Below are 15,432 nucleotides of genomic sequence, written 5' to 3'. Positions count from 1 at the left end.
GGCAGAAATGCCCTAACAATGTTGTAAAAATTAATCTTTTTGTTGAATTATGCTGATGGGGACCTATCACGATATTGCAAATTTGTATTTGCTCATGACAAAAATTATTTTCAGAAGAAACGTCGGGAATATAGGCCAGAATTGATCAATGTACATTAAACGCGACTGGTGCTGCTTTTAGTAGTCATGAAAAGATTTGAGTTAGTTGGACTTAACGTTGTGACGGTCGGTGGCATCGGAATATCTCTTCCTCTCATTGGATTTGCTTTTTCCGTAATATGGTCACTTCTCTTTGCTTTCGATGTTTCAACAAGTACACACTGTCAGGTATTATTGCGTATGTTTCAATTATTCATGCAAACACGGTATCTTTAGCCTCACTATTCAGTGTTGCCAGGGTGTCGGTTTTCCAGCTTGATTAGGCTGGTTTCGACATCGAGTTGCAGGTTATTTTTACGGGTGTCGGTTTATTGGGGGATTTTTCCAATGAAACTTTTAAACCCATATTCATGCATCCTGGTTGGTTTATGTTATCCTATGCCTTAAAATTCATCAAATTTGGTTAAGATTTAAAAAAAAATTGTATTTTTTCTTCATGCTTTTGAAAAGAACCTAATAGGAAGTGGCACCATGGTCCGAACCAAACGACGTAACCACGATAGAGGCTATAAAGCCACTGATTGTAAGAATTCACAAATAACTGTGTTACAGCTAAATTAGATCAAAATTGGTCAAAATTTGACGGTTTAAAATATTTTTACCTGGCATCACTGTCACTAATCGATCAACGGACATACAGTAAAATACAGCCACCGCTTCGGCGTAACTACTTCTTAATCTATTTCAGGTATTTAACTTTTTGCCCACGGTCAGCGCAGCCATTCGTCTAACACCGCAAGCTTATGTTTGGCGGGCATGCATCTTCCTGCACATGTTGCCAAGATTTATTTCATTGTTTGCCTTTAAATCGTTTCTGGAATCACGAGGAATTTCACCTAGCAGTCTGGTAAGCCGCTTAACGCATAACATCCTAACATTTGTTATTTTTTTAGTATTTTTTGTTCTTAAATTCGGATCGGCGTTGCTTGAAGGTTTTATCTACTGTTCAAGACACAGCTTATAGTCAAAAATATATTTTTATATTTTTACCTGTACAACGAATATATCTGTGATTTATTCAGTATCTTGGTGCTCTAACTCTCAGTTGCCATTAAATTGTCACAAAGTCAACACCTAACTCTTACCCATATGTGCTTATATCTGCAGCTCTTTGTTTTCCACCGTTTTCTCGCCCGTTTGGCCATTTGTGGCAACTTGGTGGAAATTTGTGGCTTGCTTGGTCTTTCCGTGGTTTCCTCGACCGAGATTGCCGGTGAGTTGCATTCTATATACCATGGTATACCAACTATACACACAAATACCAATACAATACAAAAATACCTGGTGTCCAAAGTCTATGTAAAAATACATGTTTCGCCAAAAAAAACATTCTCAGTTCTTGATCAAATAGAAATATACCATGTCACAACTTATTAACAATCTGGAATGGAATTAAACATAAAAATACTCTTGGTTGTATTCACAGATTTGTGAAAAACATTAAACCAAGCAAACAATCAATTAGTATTTTAGCGTGGATAAGTCATAGAATATATTTGGACCAGTGTTACTCAAACTTGTCTAGTGTTAGAGCCAAAACCTCCAAGTCAATAAGGAGCCGTATAAAATCCTTCCGGTCGTAAAAGACGAAAGGCCTGATTTGAAAAAGACCTTTTCTTGTAAGCAGATAATTGGCCCTGCGGTTTAACTTGGCGCTAAACAAACTAAAAAAAGTTTGTTTAAATCAAGCCCCGCATTTTCCACGAACAAGTCCTGATACTGAAGTCATTATAGTTGTGACCAGCGGTTAGGAATCACTGCCAGAGACAAAATAGTATTGTATTTTAGTAGCTAATTTGTTGGTTTATGTATAGAGGTGAAAGAACCCGGAACGAAACGGTACGTCGTTTCGGTGAAAATGTCCTGAACAATTGTGAGAAACTTTACTTTAGTTGCATTTATTCACTAATCTCTCCCTATACGAAAATACAATGGTTTATATTTTTGGTGTAAATTCATTTGTAAGAATTTTTTACCTTCGCCACTTTTATGTCACAGAGGCACACGAAGGGTTCTTCATTGCCTTCATGGTTGGAGCCCTGGTATTCATGATTTCGAACTGCTTACACAACACCACAGTTATTAAAACGCCAAGGGAGAAGGTTTTGGCGAAACGAAAACTGGTCATTCTGGTTGTCAATGTAGTATCTTTTCTGCTGGCAATGTACTTTTATGTACGTCACAATTGGTACTGCGAAACAGGCGGTAAGTATAAATATTCCGGTAACTCCACGCGGGCTAATGAAAGTACAACCAAGGCCCACGTTCTTTATATTTTTGACTAGTACCCTTTTCAGTCATACCGCTTTTGAAATATTTTTCACCATTGCGCCAATCGTTCTAAAAGTGCATAGAGCAAAAGTGAATATCTTGCAAACAAACTAGCAGCTTGTATAGTAACATATAGGTATTGCTTTTGACAGTTTATTCCTTATTTGCCCTGTTCGAATACTTCGTTATTGTTACCAACGTGGTTTTCCACTACACAACTGGCCTCGAACTGGAAGACTATCGACTTTGTGCAATGAAGTGAAGGAACAAAATGTTGAGCTGACAACGAATCCAGTGGCTCCTTTTTTGCGCCAATCTTTTGTGTTAAAAACAACGTTAACGTTACTACAGCGTGGTACACCGAACTTTGTTTGTGGATATTACTGCGCTTGCAAAATGATATGTTCGTCAGCTGGTTGCCAAAAACAAATGTTACGCAGTTTTGTTGAACACAGAAGTTAAAAGAAAGTTATGTAATAGTTGACCAGCTACCTCAAATCTCTTACTTTGTTAGGAAATTTTTCTATGCTTCTTTTCCATATTCCTTATTAGAAATGTTATGTTAAATGTATCTTTTTTGTCGTTAAATACTGAATTTAAAATCAGTTTGCAATTACGTGTGAAGTCATGCGTGCAACTAGGTCATTGTTTATTTACTTTGAGCTGTTTGCAGAATTTGAGTAGAGTGAAACTTGCGGCATTTTGAAAAAGCTTTTTTGAACGCTTTAAAACGCGAGAAAAATCAATCATTGAATGCTTTAAACGCGACAAAAATAAACACATTGCAGGGCAACGGGTTTTATAATGCCTTAAATTGTGTGATAAAAAAAAACAAATGCAACGACCAGGCTTGTCAGACTAGCTGTATTGAGGGCAAATTTGACAGTAATGCAGACGTTTTCGATTGGGTTATGATGTGTTGAAACAATTTTCTTGAGATATCAGAAAGATAGGAAAAGAAAAAAATAACATTGTAAATATTCCAGTGTGAAATACCAGCCAGGGCCCAGGCAAATTATCCAATTTATAGTTCAGCTTGCACTCATTTAAATACATTGATAGTTTGCATTGCCAATAGAAGTGAGCTTTTTAATCTGCCATGAAGATAATTGTAGCTGGGATGCCAAAGACTGGTACTAAGTCAATGGCAAAAGCATTGCGATTGCTTGGCTATGAAGTCTATGATTACTTGGAACACTTCATACACCACAAAACACAGTGGAAAAACATACTACTGAGGGGTGGGACGATTGACGAGTTCAAAAAGATGTACACTTATGTTGATGCTGTAACAGATGTCCCAGCATGTTTTTACTGGGAACAGATTCTTGAAGCTTTTCCAGACTCCAAGGTACACTATTAGGCGGATAAATAAAATAAATATTTTTACTTTTGTGTTGTGATTCCCATGCAATATATTGCTGCATTGCATCAGAAAATTACCAGGTTAAAGTTTAAATATTTGTTTCAAGATAATTTTTATACGAAGAAGCTCAGAAGAAGAATGGTTTCGCAGCATGGAAGGACAGCTGGATGAGGGAAATGCTTTGCTTGTCCGACTGCTAGTTTTGCTTACACCAACTACAAGGGCCCTGCAAAAATTTACAGTGTTGATAGGTTAGTAGTGAATGTCCCGCTTTGAAATTAATTTTACAGTATATACTAAATATATAAATGTGATTTGTAGCATAGATTAGGTTTATAGCATTGCAATACTCATGATTTGTTGTTCTTTCAGCTATTTGTGTGTTTGCGTGCAAGATTCATTTTGACTTCTTTGGGAAGGCCTTTATCAACAAGTTTCAATACATCATGATGTACAAACGGCACAACGCAAATTTTGACCAGGTTATTTTTTTTTTATTGTTGTTGGAACAAGAGACCATAAGTTAATAAGAATCATGTTAGTTGTCAATATGAGTAGTCATATAACTTGTTTTTTACAGAGAGCTCCTAAAGATCAGGTTTTGGAATTCTCTGTAAAGGATGGTTGGTCTCCACTTTGTAAGTTCCTGAACAAAAAAATCCTAGAAGTTAAATTTCCCCAGGAAAATAGAAAAGGCACAAGTCTGGTCCAGTTATTTAAGGAGGAGCCTATTTTAAAAAAATGTATCAGGGAAGCATTGTTGACCGCAAGTGTTTGTATTTTATTGATTGCTCTGTGTCTGCACTGGCTCGGGGGGTTTCATCCTTACTGAAGATCACAGTTTTTTTTGTATACACATGGTTTGAAATAAACATAAATTGCATTAAACCTAAATAGGTTTGTATTTTTCCTTAACTCCTGTATGCCCAATTTATTTGTCAATTACAGCAAATCTATGTCGCATGTATCTGCAAATGCTGTTGGTTCGTTTGCCATATCTCACACACTGGCGTAGAGTACGGGGTCCACATTTGCCGCGCACCCCCGACCTTTTGTGAATTTAACCACACAATCGCACCGCCTCCTTTTGGCAACCGCAGCAAAGATGAAGGTGCATTTCTTAGTACTCAAAATGCAGTTTCGTTTGCCTCGTATTCATGACCTACAATTACGCAACACGAGCAAAAATACGTTGGTGATGAACGTGAAGAAGAAAGATTTTGTCGTTTGTGTAGAGAAATTCGACTGCTGAGTTTGTCGCAAAAACCACGTTTGGTCCGTTTTATTTTCTGCCAAAAACGTAGCTAACATGGACGACGCTGTAACTTGTATGTTATGGCGTGCAAACAACCTTCTGGTTCTGACGTTAGTATTTTTTATTCGCCGAACCCCTGTTGATGTGCAATACTCTACCTCTATGATCTCACAAGTTTATAATAAGCACTTTTATTGACGATCATGCCTGCTTGCCACAAACACGACATATTGTTGGCCCGTTCTGTATATCTGTGACGTAAGAAATGTAAACATTGCGTGAAAAACAATGCAAGTAATCATACAAACGAAAACAAACAAACCCTCTTGATTATTGTCAACCTCCCTATATTGAATCTTACATACTTGTGAAAAACTTGACCAAAATGCAGCATTAGATTGATATCTTTCCACCACTTGCAAACTGATCTGATGTTGTAATGCACACAATGAATTTTCCAGTGCAATAGTTGCTTTCTCAACAAAGTTACTCATTGAATTATTGTGTAAAGTACAATTAATCAAAAAACACTTATTGTGTAAGTGTCAAGTACAAAAAAGTGCAATTATTGTGTAAAGTACAAAAAAGTGCAATTTTAGAGTTTCAGTTTTATTACTCTGATCATGTTTCTTAACTTATGTAGAGTAAAGCAAATGTAATGAACCCTGTGTTACTGCAAATTTTGTGCAATTCTTTGTTTAAATTGCTGCCTTTCTATCACAAGATAACTAGCTATGTTCTATTATTTCCTCATTCACCTGACTTTGAAGTTCATTATTTTTTAATTCACTTCCATATTTGGTTTTACAGAACTTTAACACTGTAAGTATTTAGCATATTGTCAATTTGATGTTGGTAATAGCTACCTTGTTGCTTAATTTGTATGGTTTATATCTGTATTGTGTAATTGCATATCAAAACAACTGTTTTGTGTTAATACTGTTGGATCCTGTATTTATTCATTAAAAACTGTACTTTTTGAAACAGGACTAGTTTACCGGTGTTAAACTGGAATATAAAAAAATGAAGGTGATTGTGGCAGCAATGCCCAAAACTGGCACAAAATCGATGGTGTGTGCTTTAACTGAACTAGGATACAATGTGTACGATGCTCTGGAACATTTTGCCTTTCATGGCAAAGATTGGGAACAAATTTTCACAGTAGGTGGATCCACAGAAGATTTTCAACGAATGTATGAAAATGTTGATGTTGTCACTGACATTCCTGCAGCATATTACTGGGAAGAAATCCACAAGGCTTTTCCTGAAGCAAAGGTGTGTTGATTGCAACTATTTGCGTATTATATTTATTGTAACTCTTGTTTACAGTATAATGGTATACTGTAAGTAAATTTGATTACAATGCATAACTACTTTGACTTGTAGGTTTTTCTGTAATGTCTTTGGTTCATTTTTACCATGTATCTGCTGGTTGTACAACAGTGTTTAGTAACTTTTTCGCGACCCTTGGATGTCATGCCCAAATGTAAATGTATTGGAAATTTTTTTTAATTTAAAAGCAAGTAGCCTTTTTTAGTTTTCAATTTTCAGTTGCAGAAGGCAACTTGATATTTTTCTTCTTTCTGAAAAATGCAAACTCGAAAACGCTATAGTGTGGGAACTACTATTGTAGTACAGTCAGACACTGTAATCTAGACTAAATCTGTAAATTACCAGGGCATAGTCGAATAGAGGTTTGCGTGGAGGTATGACTGTATATTGCTGTAACAATTGCATCTGACTTCAGATAATACTAATGCGAAGGGACAGTGATGAAGATTGGTGGAAAAGCGCAAATGCACAAGCTGCTGAATTGTCAACTTGGTCAGTTCTGTTTGCTTGGTTCTTTTCTCCAACCATGAGAAAACTAAGGAAGTTTATCAACACCCAAAGTATGTTTTGTTACAGTTCAAGCGGGCGAAATGTGTTTTTTTTGTCACCACATGCAATACTGCATGACATACCCCTAATTGTGTGCAATACTGTGTAATTTATTGTTAAAAAGCAAACCTGAAGATGAGCAGCAAATGAAATAGCATGTAGGCCAAGTTATGGGTTGCACCCAGGGTAAAGGTGATTTTCTTTGAAAGATGATGATGGGTCAGTAAATTTAGTGGCATGAGCAGACCATACTGGACACCATGTGACTACCTGATTATTTAATTAAAGCTACTATATGTTGTTCTCAATTTTTCTGTGATTTTCTTGGTGCCCGCAGTATTTTATCTTGTTTTATTGTGTAATAATGTTTGTAATCATTCACACAGAATAAAAATAATTTTTGTTTTAGGTAGGGCGATATTTGGATCATCTTGTGCATTTCCTATCTTTTCCAGACCTGTGACAAATGCAATGCAAAGCAAGTTAGTCTATCGACAACACAATGCATATGTGGTGCAGGTGAGTTGTTCCTATTTCGACTTGTCATTTATCATTTGTAACAGAATTTGATAATATTGCCAATGATCACAATGCTCATATGTACCAACCAAATCGTGCGAAACTTGGAAAACAAAAAAAAAAAGCTTATTTTTTCATGTTGAGTTTTACGCCGATGTTTATATTTTACAGAATGCGCCAAAGGACAAACTCCTACTATACTCGGTTAGTGAAGGATGGGAGCCATTGTGTACATTTCTTGGCAAAGACATTCCTTCCACACCATTTCCTCATTTAAATCAGCGTGGGACAAATGTTCAAAAAATGCTCAAAGAAAATCCTGTCATGAAAAGGGTGGAGAGAGAAGTGTCTCTGACGCTTGGAGCAACCCTTGTTGCCATTGCATTTTGCATTTATAAACTATATATGGCTTAATCTTTGCTGGAGCCGACAAAAGAAATTATTAGACCTGTTGTAGGTTTGTTTAACATGATATTAATGTTCTGCCTTCTTGGAATTAAGCAGTTTTTTGGAAAACTATATACTTTACTAAAAATGTGTAATGTGTTGAATGTGTATGTGCATTATAATGTGTTGTGTTGCGATTGCATGTCTTTATTGAGATGACAATGCTCAGACAAGCTAAATGATCTTACATTTTTTTCATCCTGATTTTACCTCGAGTTTTCATGATTTTACCTCTATATAAAACATTGCAAAAATTGTTTGTTTTGCTTTGCTACAAAATTTTACATTTTGTTGAATTATTATACTTGTTAATTGAAAAAAGTTAATTGTGCTAACAGTCACTTATTTTTGTGTAAATGTAGTTTTAATTGCACATAAATTTATACATAGTGTTTAGTACAAGTGCAGTTTTCTTTCTTTTTTTATTCAGCAGTGATCCTTATATTTTCCTTATTACCTCACAGATAGTTTTTAGTAACCTTAATAGATTAATTAAATATGAAGGTGATTCTTGCTGGAATGCCTAAAACTGGCACCAAGAGTATGGCCCAAGCACTAAAAATCCTTGGGTATGAAGTCTATGACTTCATGGAACATTTCCAGTATCATCGTAAAGATTGGGAAAGGATTCTTACTGCAGGTGGCAGTGTAGATGATTTCCGCCGAATGTATGCAAATGTTGATGCAGTGACCGATGTGCCGGCGTGTTGCTTTTGGGATGAAATTCATGAAGCTTTCCCTGAATCGAAGGTTAAACTCTTTTAAATAAATGATTTTACTCATTTAAAAGTCACTCTGTATTTTGTCTTAATTTTTGTAGATCAACACATTTTCTGTGGTAGATTATTTTACACAATGCCCTAGGCCATCACACACTGCCTCATAGGACAAAGCAATCATTTTATTTGATGATTTATATATTTTGGGGTTTAAATTGATAGGATTTTTTTCTGTTTTTTAAAACAAATCTGTTTCTTTACAGATAGTTTTAACCATGAAAGAGTCTGAAGATGCTTTCATTGATGCTTTTATGGCACAACATTTACAACTTAATGCAATGCCACTAAAATTGATGCCAATTATTTCTCCCACAGCAAAAAAAATGGATCAATTTCTTTCATATATTGGTGGGCTAATTTGAATTTACAACACAGCTGTCAAATTTTTGAGTGAAAAAATATTTGTTTTTAAGCTATTGGATTGTTTAGCTGTGTCCCGATCCATACATGGTTTGCAACACCACATATAAACATTCTGCAATTAAGAAGGACATACAGAAGACATAACGCCAACGTTATGCAGGTATACAGACATGCAAACTTGACAGATAAATGAATATGTTGTTATCTACCATAGAATTTTTCTCGTAATGTAGGATTTGCAGCAGTATGAAAACTTACAATGGTAAAAAATAACATTCTAATAATAAGTTAACCACTTACTCTATTTTCTTTCAGAATGCACCAAAGGAAAAACTGCTTGTTTACTCACTCAAAGAAGAATGGGGTCCACTATGCAAATTTCTTGACAAAGAAATACCAAATACACCATTTCCCCACAAAAACAAGCGTGGCACTAAAGTTGTTGAGTTACTTAAAGGCGATCCAACCCTGCGGCGTGTGTTTCAAGAGGCTGCAGTTACCTTGGCAGTAGTTGCTTGCCTCACATCTTTTGTTGTGTACAAGGTCTATACAGCTGACTCACTGAGTCAAATGCTATCAGATAGTGTGTCATCTGTTGAGAGGGTGGTGTTGCACTTGTGGAAAACCATCACCAACTTTGTATGATTTAATATGTCCTTGTATTATCATTATTGAAGAAAAAAATATTGCCTGTGTGTGTGTTTTCGTACATCATATGCTTCAATTTCCCTTGCTTTTTTGATTTTTTATGTCCTTTTTGTATGTTTGCTGATCATTAGTGTTCTAAAGTTTTATATAAGACCCAAGAAAACACATGCAATTGACAATTTGCCCTCAGAAATGTAGGATTTTTTGCCTTTTTTTTAATCATGAAAGTAATTCTTGCTGGAATGCCTGAAACTGGCACCACAACCATGGCCAAAGCTCTTCAAGATTTTGGCTATGAAGTTTATGACTTTCTGGAGCACTTCGATTACCACCGAAATGATTGGGAAAAAATAATTGCAGTTGGTGGTGCCAAGCAAGACTTCGAACGATGTACAATAATGTTGATGCTGTCACTGACTTGCCAGCCTGTTGCTTTTGGGATCAAATTCATGAAGCATTTCCAGATTCCAAGGTGCAATTAACCTAGTGATAACTTATATTTTTACAATTGGGATGTAAGTATTAAGTAAGTGGTTCCCATTCTATTTGCATTCATGGACCCCTTTCATTAGAAGTCTGCAAACCGCCACATAAAATTTACGTAATTAACCAAATCATGTGACATAATAGGTGGAAAAGAAACCAAACATTAAATAAAAAAAAAAAAAAGCTGAAACAAGAAAAAGGTTGTTTTTGTTGATTCACAAACCCCAGGTTAATCTTTGTAATTACTAAATACCAAAAAATTTAACAGTGGTTTCAATACTTGTAGATTATCCCAACAACCAAAGAATCAGAAAGAGCTTGGTTGGAATCACTGGAATTTCAGTACAGCGAACTTAACTCTTTGCCTGTAAGAGTTATGGGACAACTTTCACCAACTGCAAGAAAGTTGGACCATCACATGATGTTGATAAGTCAGTTGAGTCATTGTGAATTTCTAGAGTTATTTAGTGCAGTGCCTACCAACGTTTTTCAGTTCGTGACCAACTTTTATTGCAAGTTTTATTGCGTGACCCACAATGAGATATGAGCATAAATGTTACGTAATGATAATGCAATGATTTCGTGAGCTAATAGAAAACGTAACATTTAGAAATGCTTCGCGACCCACTGGTTGGAAAGCACTGATTTATTGGCAACGTTTTTCAGCTATTGCAGTGTTTGGATACAGACCAAAGAAGACTTGGATAGGTGGTGCAGCATTCAACAGATCGCAATGCAGAAGGGCATACAGGCGTCACAATGCACATGTTGTACAGGTAATTACCTGGCTGTCTGATTACTTCTTGCTTTGAATAACCAGTAGTACTACTATAACTTTAAGTTTCCCACAATCCATATTTAAATGTATTGTTTTGTTCTATGTCTCAACTTCATTATACATTCTTGATTGTGTATTTGATGAGTGTGTTGTAATATGTGACAGGTAATTGAGGTATTTTTGGTGATATTTTGTAGCTCTCCATTGTGGTGGTGCACCTTGCCAGTCATGTTTCACCCAAAACTTAACTTTTTTGAACCTTGTCAACCATGAGGAAATGAAATCTTTATATCTTTTCAGGTGACGCCTACAAGTATTTCAAATCATACTTTTTGTACTGCAGAATGCTCCCGAAGACAAGCTTCTGGTGTATTCAGTAAAGGATGGGTGGAAACCACTCTGCGAATTCCTGGGTTCCTGATAAACCATTTCCACATGAAAACAAACGAGGAACAAAAGTAACTGAACTGTCAAAAGATCAACCAACATTTGTACGAATTGCAAGGTAATCTTTGGTATCACTTGGAGTAATAATTTGTGCAGCATTATTTTTGTCATATAAGGTTTATGCAGCTGAATCTATTGGCCAATTACTTTCAGAATGTACTACGTCTGTAAGTAGTCTTGTGGGTGCTTTGTGGAAAAGCATAACCTAGTGCTTAATTTTTTTTTACCTACAATTATGCACTACCCAAGGGTTTGTATATGGTGTGAGCAAGTTTTGGGTCGAAATGTACTTGCCTTTAATGTTTGTAAAAAATGTAGTACTTTTTAAATACAGTAGTGGCAAATGAACTCTGAAATCACTTCTTTTTTCCAAACAAAAAAAATCTTTTTATCCCTTTTCCAGAATGGCATTGTTGCCATAACATTGCCCCCTGCCGTTTTCCTTTTCTGCAGACCCCTCTTAGTATGCACAACTAATGTTATAATTCATCTACTTTTCGTGCAGTAACGGTGTGTGTTTTATTTGTATTTTGTTACTTTTCTTTATTTTTTGGCCATTTTAACTTCTCTCCTAAGGTTTTTGCAGATTTTTTGCCCAAAGGTTAATTGTTGTTTTTGGTGCTTGATTCTCATATTCTTTGACGGTTATTACTTGCCTTATTGCAAAAATTCCTATCTAAATCAACTCATTTTTGCCCATCTTTAACTGCAGCACTGTTACGTCGCACCCATTGATGACGCAAAGTCAGTGCCATAAACGCATTTGATTTTGTGCATCTTTTGGAATTTTTAGAAATTTACATAATCTGTGCAAATACGATTTGTCGCAAAATGGCTTTAGTAAACCAATTTGCATATTTTTCAGGAAACGGAATTAAAAAATTGATTTTATTGTGTCTTTTAACAATGACCAATGCATTAGGGATTTTCTTCGGATTATCAAGCTTTATTATCTATTTTTAGAACAAACAAATGTAAAGGACCGGTTCTGCATATTCATAGAGAGGTATCCGACGATACAGAAGCTGTTCAAATGCTTTGCATGTTTCGGGTATATTATGAGACGAACCTTCGTCATTTCTTATGTGAAAGTTTGCTGTGAAAAAGGTCAGGTTTTTGTTCAAAGGCAAATACAGTTCAAAATGAATACTCGTTTGATTGCGGTATTGTGTCTCATTTGTCTTCTTGTAAACGCCGAGGCAACATCAAGGCGCCGGTCAATTCTCAGAAGAGTTGCAAGGATTGCGGTGAAGACCCTCCCCTTTTGGATTGGGTAATTTTTTTTAAAAAATACACGAAAACTATTTCTACTAACACACCACTTGTCTAATACATGCATTTTACCGTTCTTATTGTTTTTTTAGGGATGAAGTTGTCGAAGGTGAGACATTCTTTCGTTTTACGTTTTCTGCTGTCAAACAGTCGCTTTTGGTGATGCTTTTGTCCTGCAATATATTCTTGCACTTTTAACTGCTCCTTATGTAGAAATTCAAATGTGAGCGTTTAGGCCTAAATCTTATCTTGAAAAAATTCACTTATTTAAACCCGTGGTACACCAATCTGTAGCAGCCAGGGCACCCGTGGCAATTAAATCATGTTAGCATTATGAGCAACCTAGGTATATCACAAGCATCGAAAACGTTTATTTCCTTCGTCAGTGGAATAAACGTTTCTATGCCTGTGGTATAAAGTATAGAAGGTGGAAATTGTCACGACGATTGCAATGGACTGGGGAATGATATCCGGAATGGAGTAACAAGGTATATAAGAAACTATTAGAGTTAATTTATCTACACAATCTATTGTTAAAGTGCCGCAATCTGATGCCGAGGACAGAGTGGAACGGGTTCTGGACGATGCAAGAAATTTAGAATCATAACCAAATTAACCATTCTGCACGAATATGATGTAATCGTTTGTGTCATCATGAACAAATACAACAATATAATGATGCAAATGATTGTTTGTGTTTATTTGGCCACAATTTGCAAAAGAGTCTGCATTATGGTTAGGATTTTCCAACACTACAAATCGCTGCGAAAAATCTATTGGTAAACTTTTAATCGGAGGACCCCATCTTTCTTGCACTATGCGGACCGACCGTGCATCTGAAGCATATGTCATCATTAAACTATGGCCAATAGTTGTTTTCTTCTGTACGGTCTGGTTACCTGTCCTATGGTCGGGAACATCCGCTAAAAATATGTAAACACAAAGTTGAAAAAATAATTTACAGCCATTAATGGTAATTGTGCATAAAACTAAGGTTTATGATTTTTTTCGAGCTTCGACAAAAAAGACTCCTAATGTTCCTTTCAATATATGAATACCACAGAAGGAAAATCCACCGTATGCTGGGCGCACCATAGTTGTGAATAAATAATCAAATTAATTAATTTGCATTTTGCCTAAAAAACTACCACTCTGATGAACAATACACACAGGAAATAAAAGTAACATAAAATAACCTTTTCAATCTCATCATTTTTCGTAATTAGCATTATCGATGACTGTTATTAAGGCTTTTTTATGCACAAAGTATCATAATCCTTTAATTTGCGTTGTTCACCTAAAGTTCTGTTGCTACACTTAATTTTTTTCAATTCATTTGGAAAATCGTTGTATGAGCAGTAAGGAAAAATTCTTCAACTTAAATGATAATGTTGCTATACTCTTATAATTAGCAGAGTTTGGTTGTGATTTCCTGAAGGAAGAAAAATTAACTATATTCTATGTCATGGCGGTTGTTAGAAAAAAGAAATTATCAATATTTTTAACGTTTGACTCGAACATATAGCCTACGTCTAATCCTGGTACCGCAGCAAATCAATTCAAATCCTAGCCTATATTAAATTCTTAATGGTAACCTACATAACGTTTCATCTCCGCTGGGGCGCAACGTAAGATTATCGGCATTTGTTAATGCCAACTTCATTTCATTTGCAAATGTCCTTGAATAATTTATGCTTGTGTTCTAGGTTCGATCGAACTTATGTCGGTTTTATGGAAATGCATTGCCCGTCAACCAAATTGCGGGAATACCAAACGGCGCCATTTATCAAACTGCATTGGTTGTTTGATTACTTTCATCGTATCTATGTTTACCAAGAGTAAAGTTTTACGTCATACTAGATAAAATACTGATGTAATTTACAAGAATATTACCGTGATAATTAATACCCTATACTTAAATAACATAAACACTGTACAAATTCATCCTCATTAGTTTTACGCATGGGTATCCACTAAACCTTAATTAGGGTTACATCACAATCCAGCAAGGTCAATATATCGACGTGGTGATTAGGCCTACTGTCCTGGTATTAGGCATTTGTACAGGCATTCCCGCGAGGTAGGAAGTTACGTCAATGATTGACATTTTAAGTAGCAAATAATGATTTTAATCATTCAAACGTATGGCAGACAAGATCAACAATTTGTATCGGCATTGCTGATACTTGGACTGTATTAGTGCAACGTGATTGTCGAATAACCGGCTTGTCTCTCAGGAGCGGCAAGAAGAGGGTTACAGTTTCATTTCTTAAAACGAAGGTTTTCATGACTTGTTGTTTAGTGCACTGCACATCTTGCAACAGCCTATAGGTCGGATGCTAAGCTGCGTACAGGACAGGTTCGAGTACAGGGTATAAGTTGCTTGTGTTTTCCACGTTGTTTAAATGTCAGAGGATATAAGAATGTCGAAAGTACAGTCACAACGCAGAGCTGGAGACGATCAGCGGACAAGTTCCAACCTGATGCTGATAACCGATATGGCGGGTAGGTTATTAATTCCTGTTGTGTTTTAGGTGTTGTGCAAGTACAATGACAGAAACTTCAACCAGTATTGATGCGTTTTGCATGAACTTGGCGAGCGTGGTGAGCTGCAAACGCCCAGCATCGTCCATTAGTATGGGCAAAAAAATATTGTTTGGGGTTGACTTATTCATGGACGTATTGAAATATGGACCAATTATGAGGTCTGACTTTAAAACCTCCGTGGTTTTGGCGGTGCACATGTTATATTATTTACATT

The 15,432-nt window shown here is 36.0% G+C and overlaps 4 protein-coding genes and 1 pseudogene across 5 annotated transcripts; all 5 read left to right on the top strand.

The window, feature by feature from the left end:
• The first annotated feature begins 127 nt into the window (after positions 1-127).
• Positions 128-2,692, top strand: LOC145914264 (acyltransferase PGAP2-like). The gene is made up of 5 exons (XM_083002068.1): positions 128-327; positions 848-1,006; positions 1,267-1,372; positions 2,158-2,364; positions 2,583-2,692. The coding sequence occupies exons 1-5, from the start codon at positions 187-189 to the stop codon at positions 2,690-2,692; spliced, it is 723 nt and encodes a 240-aa protein (XP_082858194.1). The 5' UTR covers positions 128-186.
• Positions 2,693-3,521: 829 nt separating this feature from the next.
• Positions 3,522-4,635, top strand: LOC145914705 (uncharacterized). 2 transcript variants are annotated; one of them, XM_083002525.1, is made up of 4 exons: positions 3,522-3,781; positions 3,903-4,047; positions 4,169-4,278; positions 4,377-4,635. In XM_083002525.1, exons 1-4 carry the CDS (start codon positions 3,530-3,532, stop codon positions 4,626-4,628), a joined length of 759 nt encoding a protein of 252 aa, XP_082858651.1. In that variant the 5' UTR covers positions 3,522-3,529; the 3' UTR covers positions 4,629-4,635. The 2 variants fall into 2 exon arrangements, with proteins under 2 accessions (XP_082858651.1, XP_082858652.1); XM_083002526.1 differs by having other exon boundaries at positions 4,355-4,481.
• Positions 4,636-6,031: 1,396 nt separating this feature from the next.
• On the top strand, positions 6,032-8,363 carry LOC145914706 (uncharacterized). Its single transcript, XM_083002527.1, has 4 exons — positions 6,032-6,326; positions 6,799-6,943; positions 7,342-7,451; positions 7,623-8,363. Exons 1-4 carry the CDS (start codon positions 6,075-6,077, stop codon positions 7,863-7,865), a joined length of 750 nt encoding a protein of 249 aa, XP_082858653.1. The 5' UTR covers positions 6,032-6,074; the 3' UTR covers positions 7,866-8,363.
• Positions 8,364-8,366: 3 nt separating this feature from the next.
• On the top strand, positions 8,367-9,891 carry LOC145914703 (uncharacterized). The gene is made up of 4 exons (XM_083002524.1): positions 8,367-8,648; positions 8,881-9,025; positions 9,091-9,200; positions 9,356-9,891. Exons 1-4 carry the CDS (start codon positions 8,397-8,399, stop codon positions 9,683-9,685), a joined length of 837 nt encoding a protein of 278 aa, XP_082858650.1. The 5' UTR covers positions 8,367-8,396; the 3' UTR covers positions 9,686-9,891.
• Positions 9,892-9,907: 16 nt separating this feature from the next.
• On the top strand, positions 9,908-12,769 carry LOC145914611 (uncharacterized; annotated as a pseudogene).
• Positions 12,770-15,432: the final 2,663 nt, after the last annotated feature.

Source organism: Ascidia mentula, chromosome 9 (genome assembly GCF_947561715.1).
Source record: "Ascidia mentula chromosome 9, kaAscMent1.1, whole genome shotgun sequence".
NCBI lineage: Eukaryota > Metazoa > Chordata > Ascidiacea > Phlebobranchia > Ascidiidae > Ascidia > Ascidia mentula.
The sequence above is the reverse complement of the archived record's forward strand: the minus strand, read 5'-3'. Positions and strand labels throughout refer to the sequence as shown.

What these genes read in the sequence shown, in the direction of transcription:
- LOC145914705 (XM_083002525.1), top strand. Translation starts at nt 3,530, where the DNA reads ATGAAGATAATTGTAGCTGGGATGCCAAAGACTGGTACTAAGTCAATG. An exon ending in AAGCTTTTCCAGACTCCAAG is followed by an intron (nt 3,782 to 3,902) that starts GTACACTATTAG and finishes ATTTGTTTCAAG; the next exon opens with ATAATTTTTATACGAAGAAG. An exon ending in ACAACGCAAATTTTGACCAG is followed by an intron (nt 4,279 to 4,376) that starts GTTATTTTTTTT and finishes TGTTTTTTACAG; the next exon opens with AGAGCTCCTAAAGATCAGGT.
- LOC145914706 (XM_083002527.1), top strand. Translation starts at nt 6,075, where the DNA reads ATGAAGGTGATTGTGGCAGCAATGCCCAAAACTGGCACAAAATCGATG. An exon ending in AGGCTTTTCCTGAAGCAAAG is followed by an intron (nt 6,327 to 6,798) that starts GTGTGTTGATTG and finishes ATCTGACTTCAG; the next exon opens with ATAATACTAATGCGAAGGGA. An exon ending in GAAGTTTATCAACACCCAAA is followed by an intron (nt 6,944 to 7,341) that starts GTATGTTTTGTT and finishes TTTTTGTTTTAG; the next exon opens with GTAGGGCGATATTTGGATCA.
- LOC145914264 (XM_083002068.1), top strand. Translation starts at nt 187, where the DNA reads ATGAAAAGATTTGAGTTAGTTGGACTTAACGTTGTGACGGTCGGTGGC. An exon ending in CAACAAGTACACACTGTCAG is followed by an intron (nt 328 to 847) that starts GTATTATTGCGT and finishes AATCTATTTCAG; the next exon opens with GTATTTAACTTTTTGCCCAC. An exon ending in GAATTTCACCTAGCAGTCTG is followed by an intron (nt 1,007 to 1,266) that starts GTAAGCCGCTTA and finishes TTATATCTGCAG; the next exon opens with CTCTTTGTTTTCCACCGTTT.
- LOC145914703 (XM_083002524.1), top strand. Translation starts at nt 8,397, where the DNA reads ATGAAGGTGATTCTTGCTGGAATGCCTAAAACTGGCACCAAGAGTATG. An exon ending in AAGCTTTCCCTGAATCGAAG is followed by an intron (nt 8,649 to 8,880) that starts GTTAAACTCTTT and finishes GTTTCTTTACAG; the next exon opens with ATAGTTTTAACCATGAAAGA. An exon ending in ATAACGCCAACGTTATGCAG is followed by an intron (nt 9,201 to 9,355) that starts GTATACAGACAT and finishes ATTTTCTTTCAG; the next exon opens with AATGCACCAAAGGAAAAACT.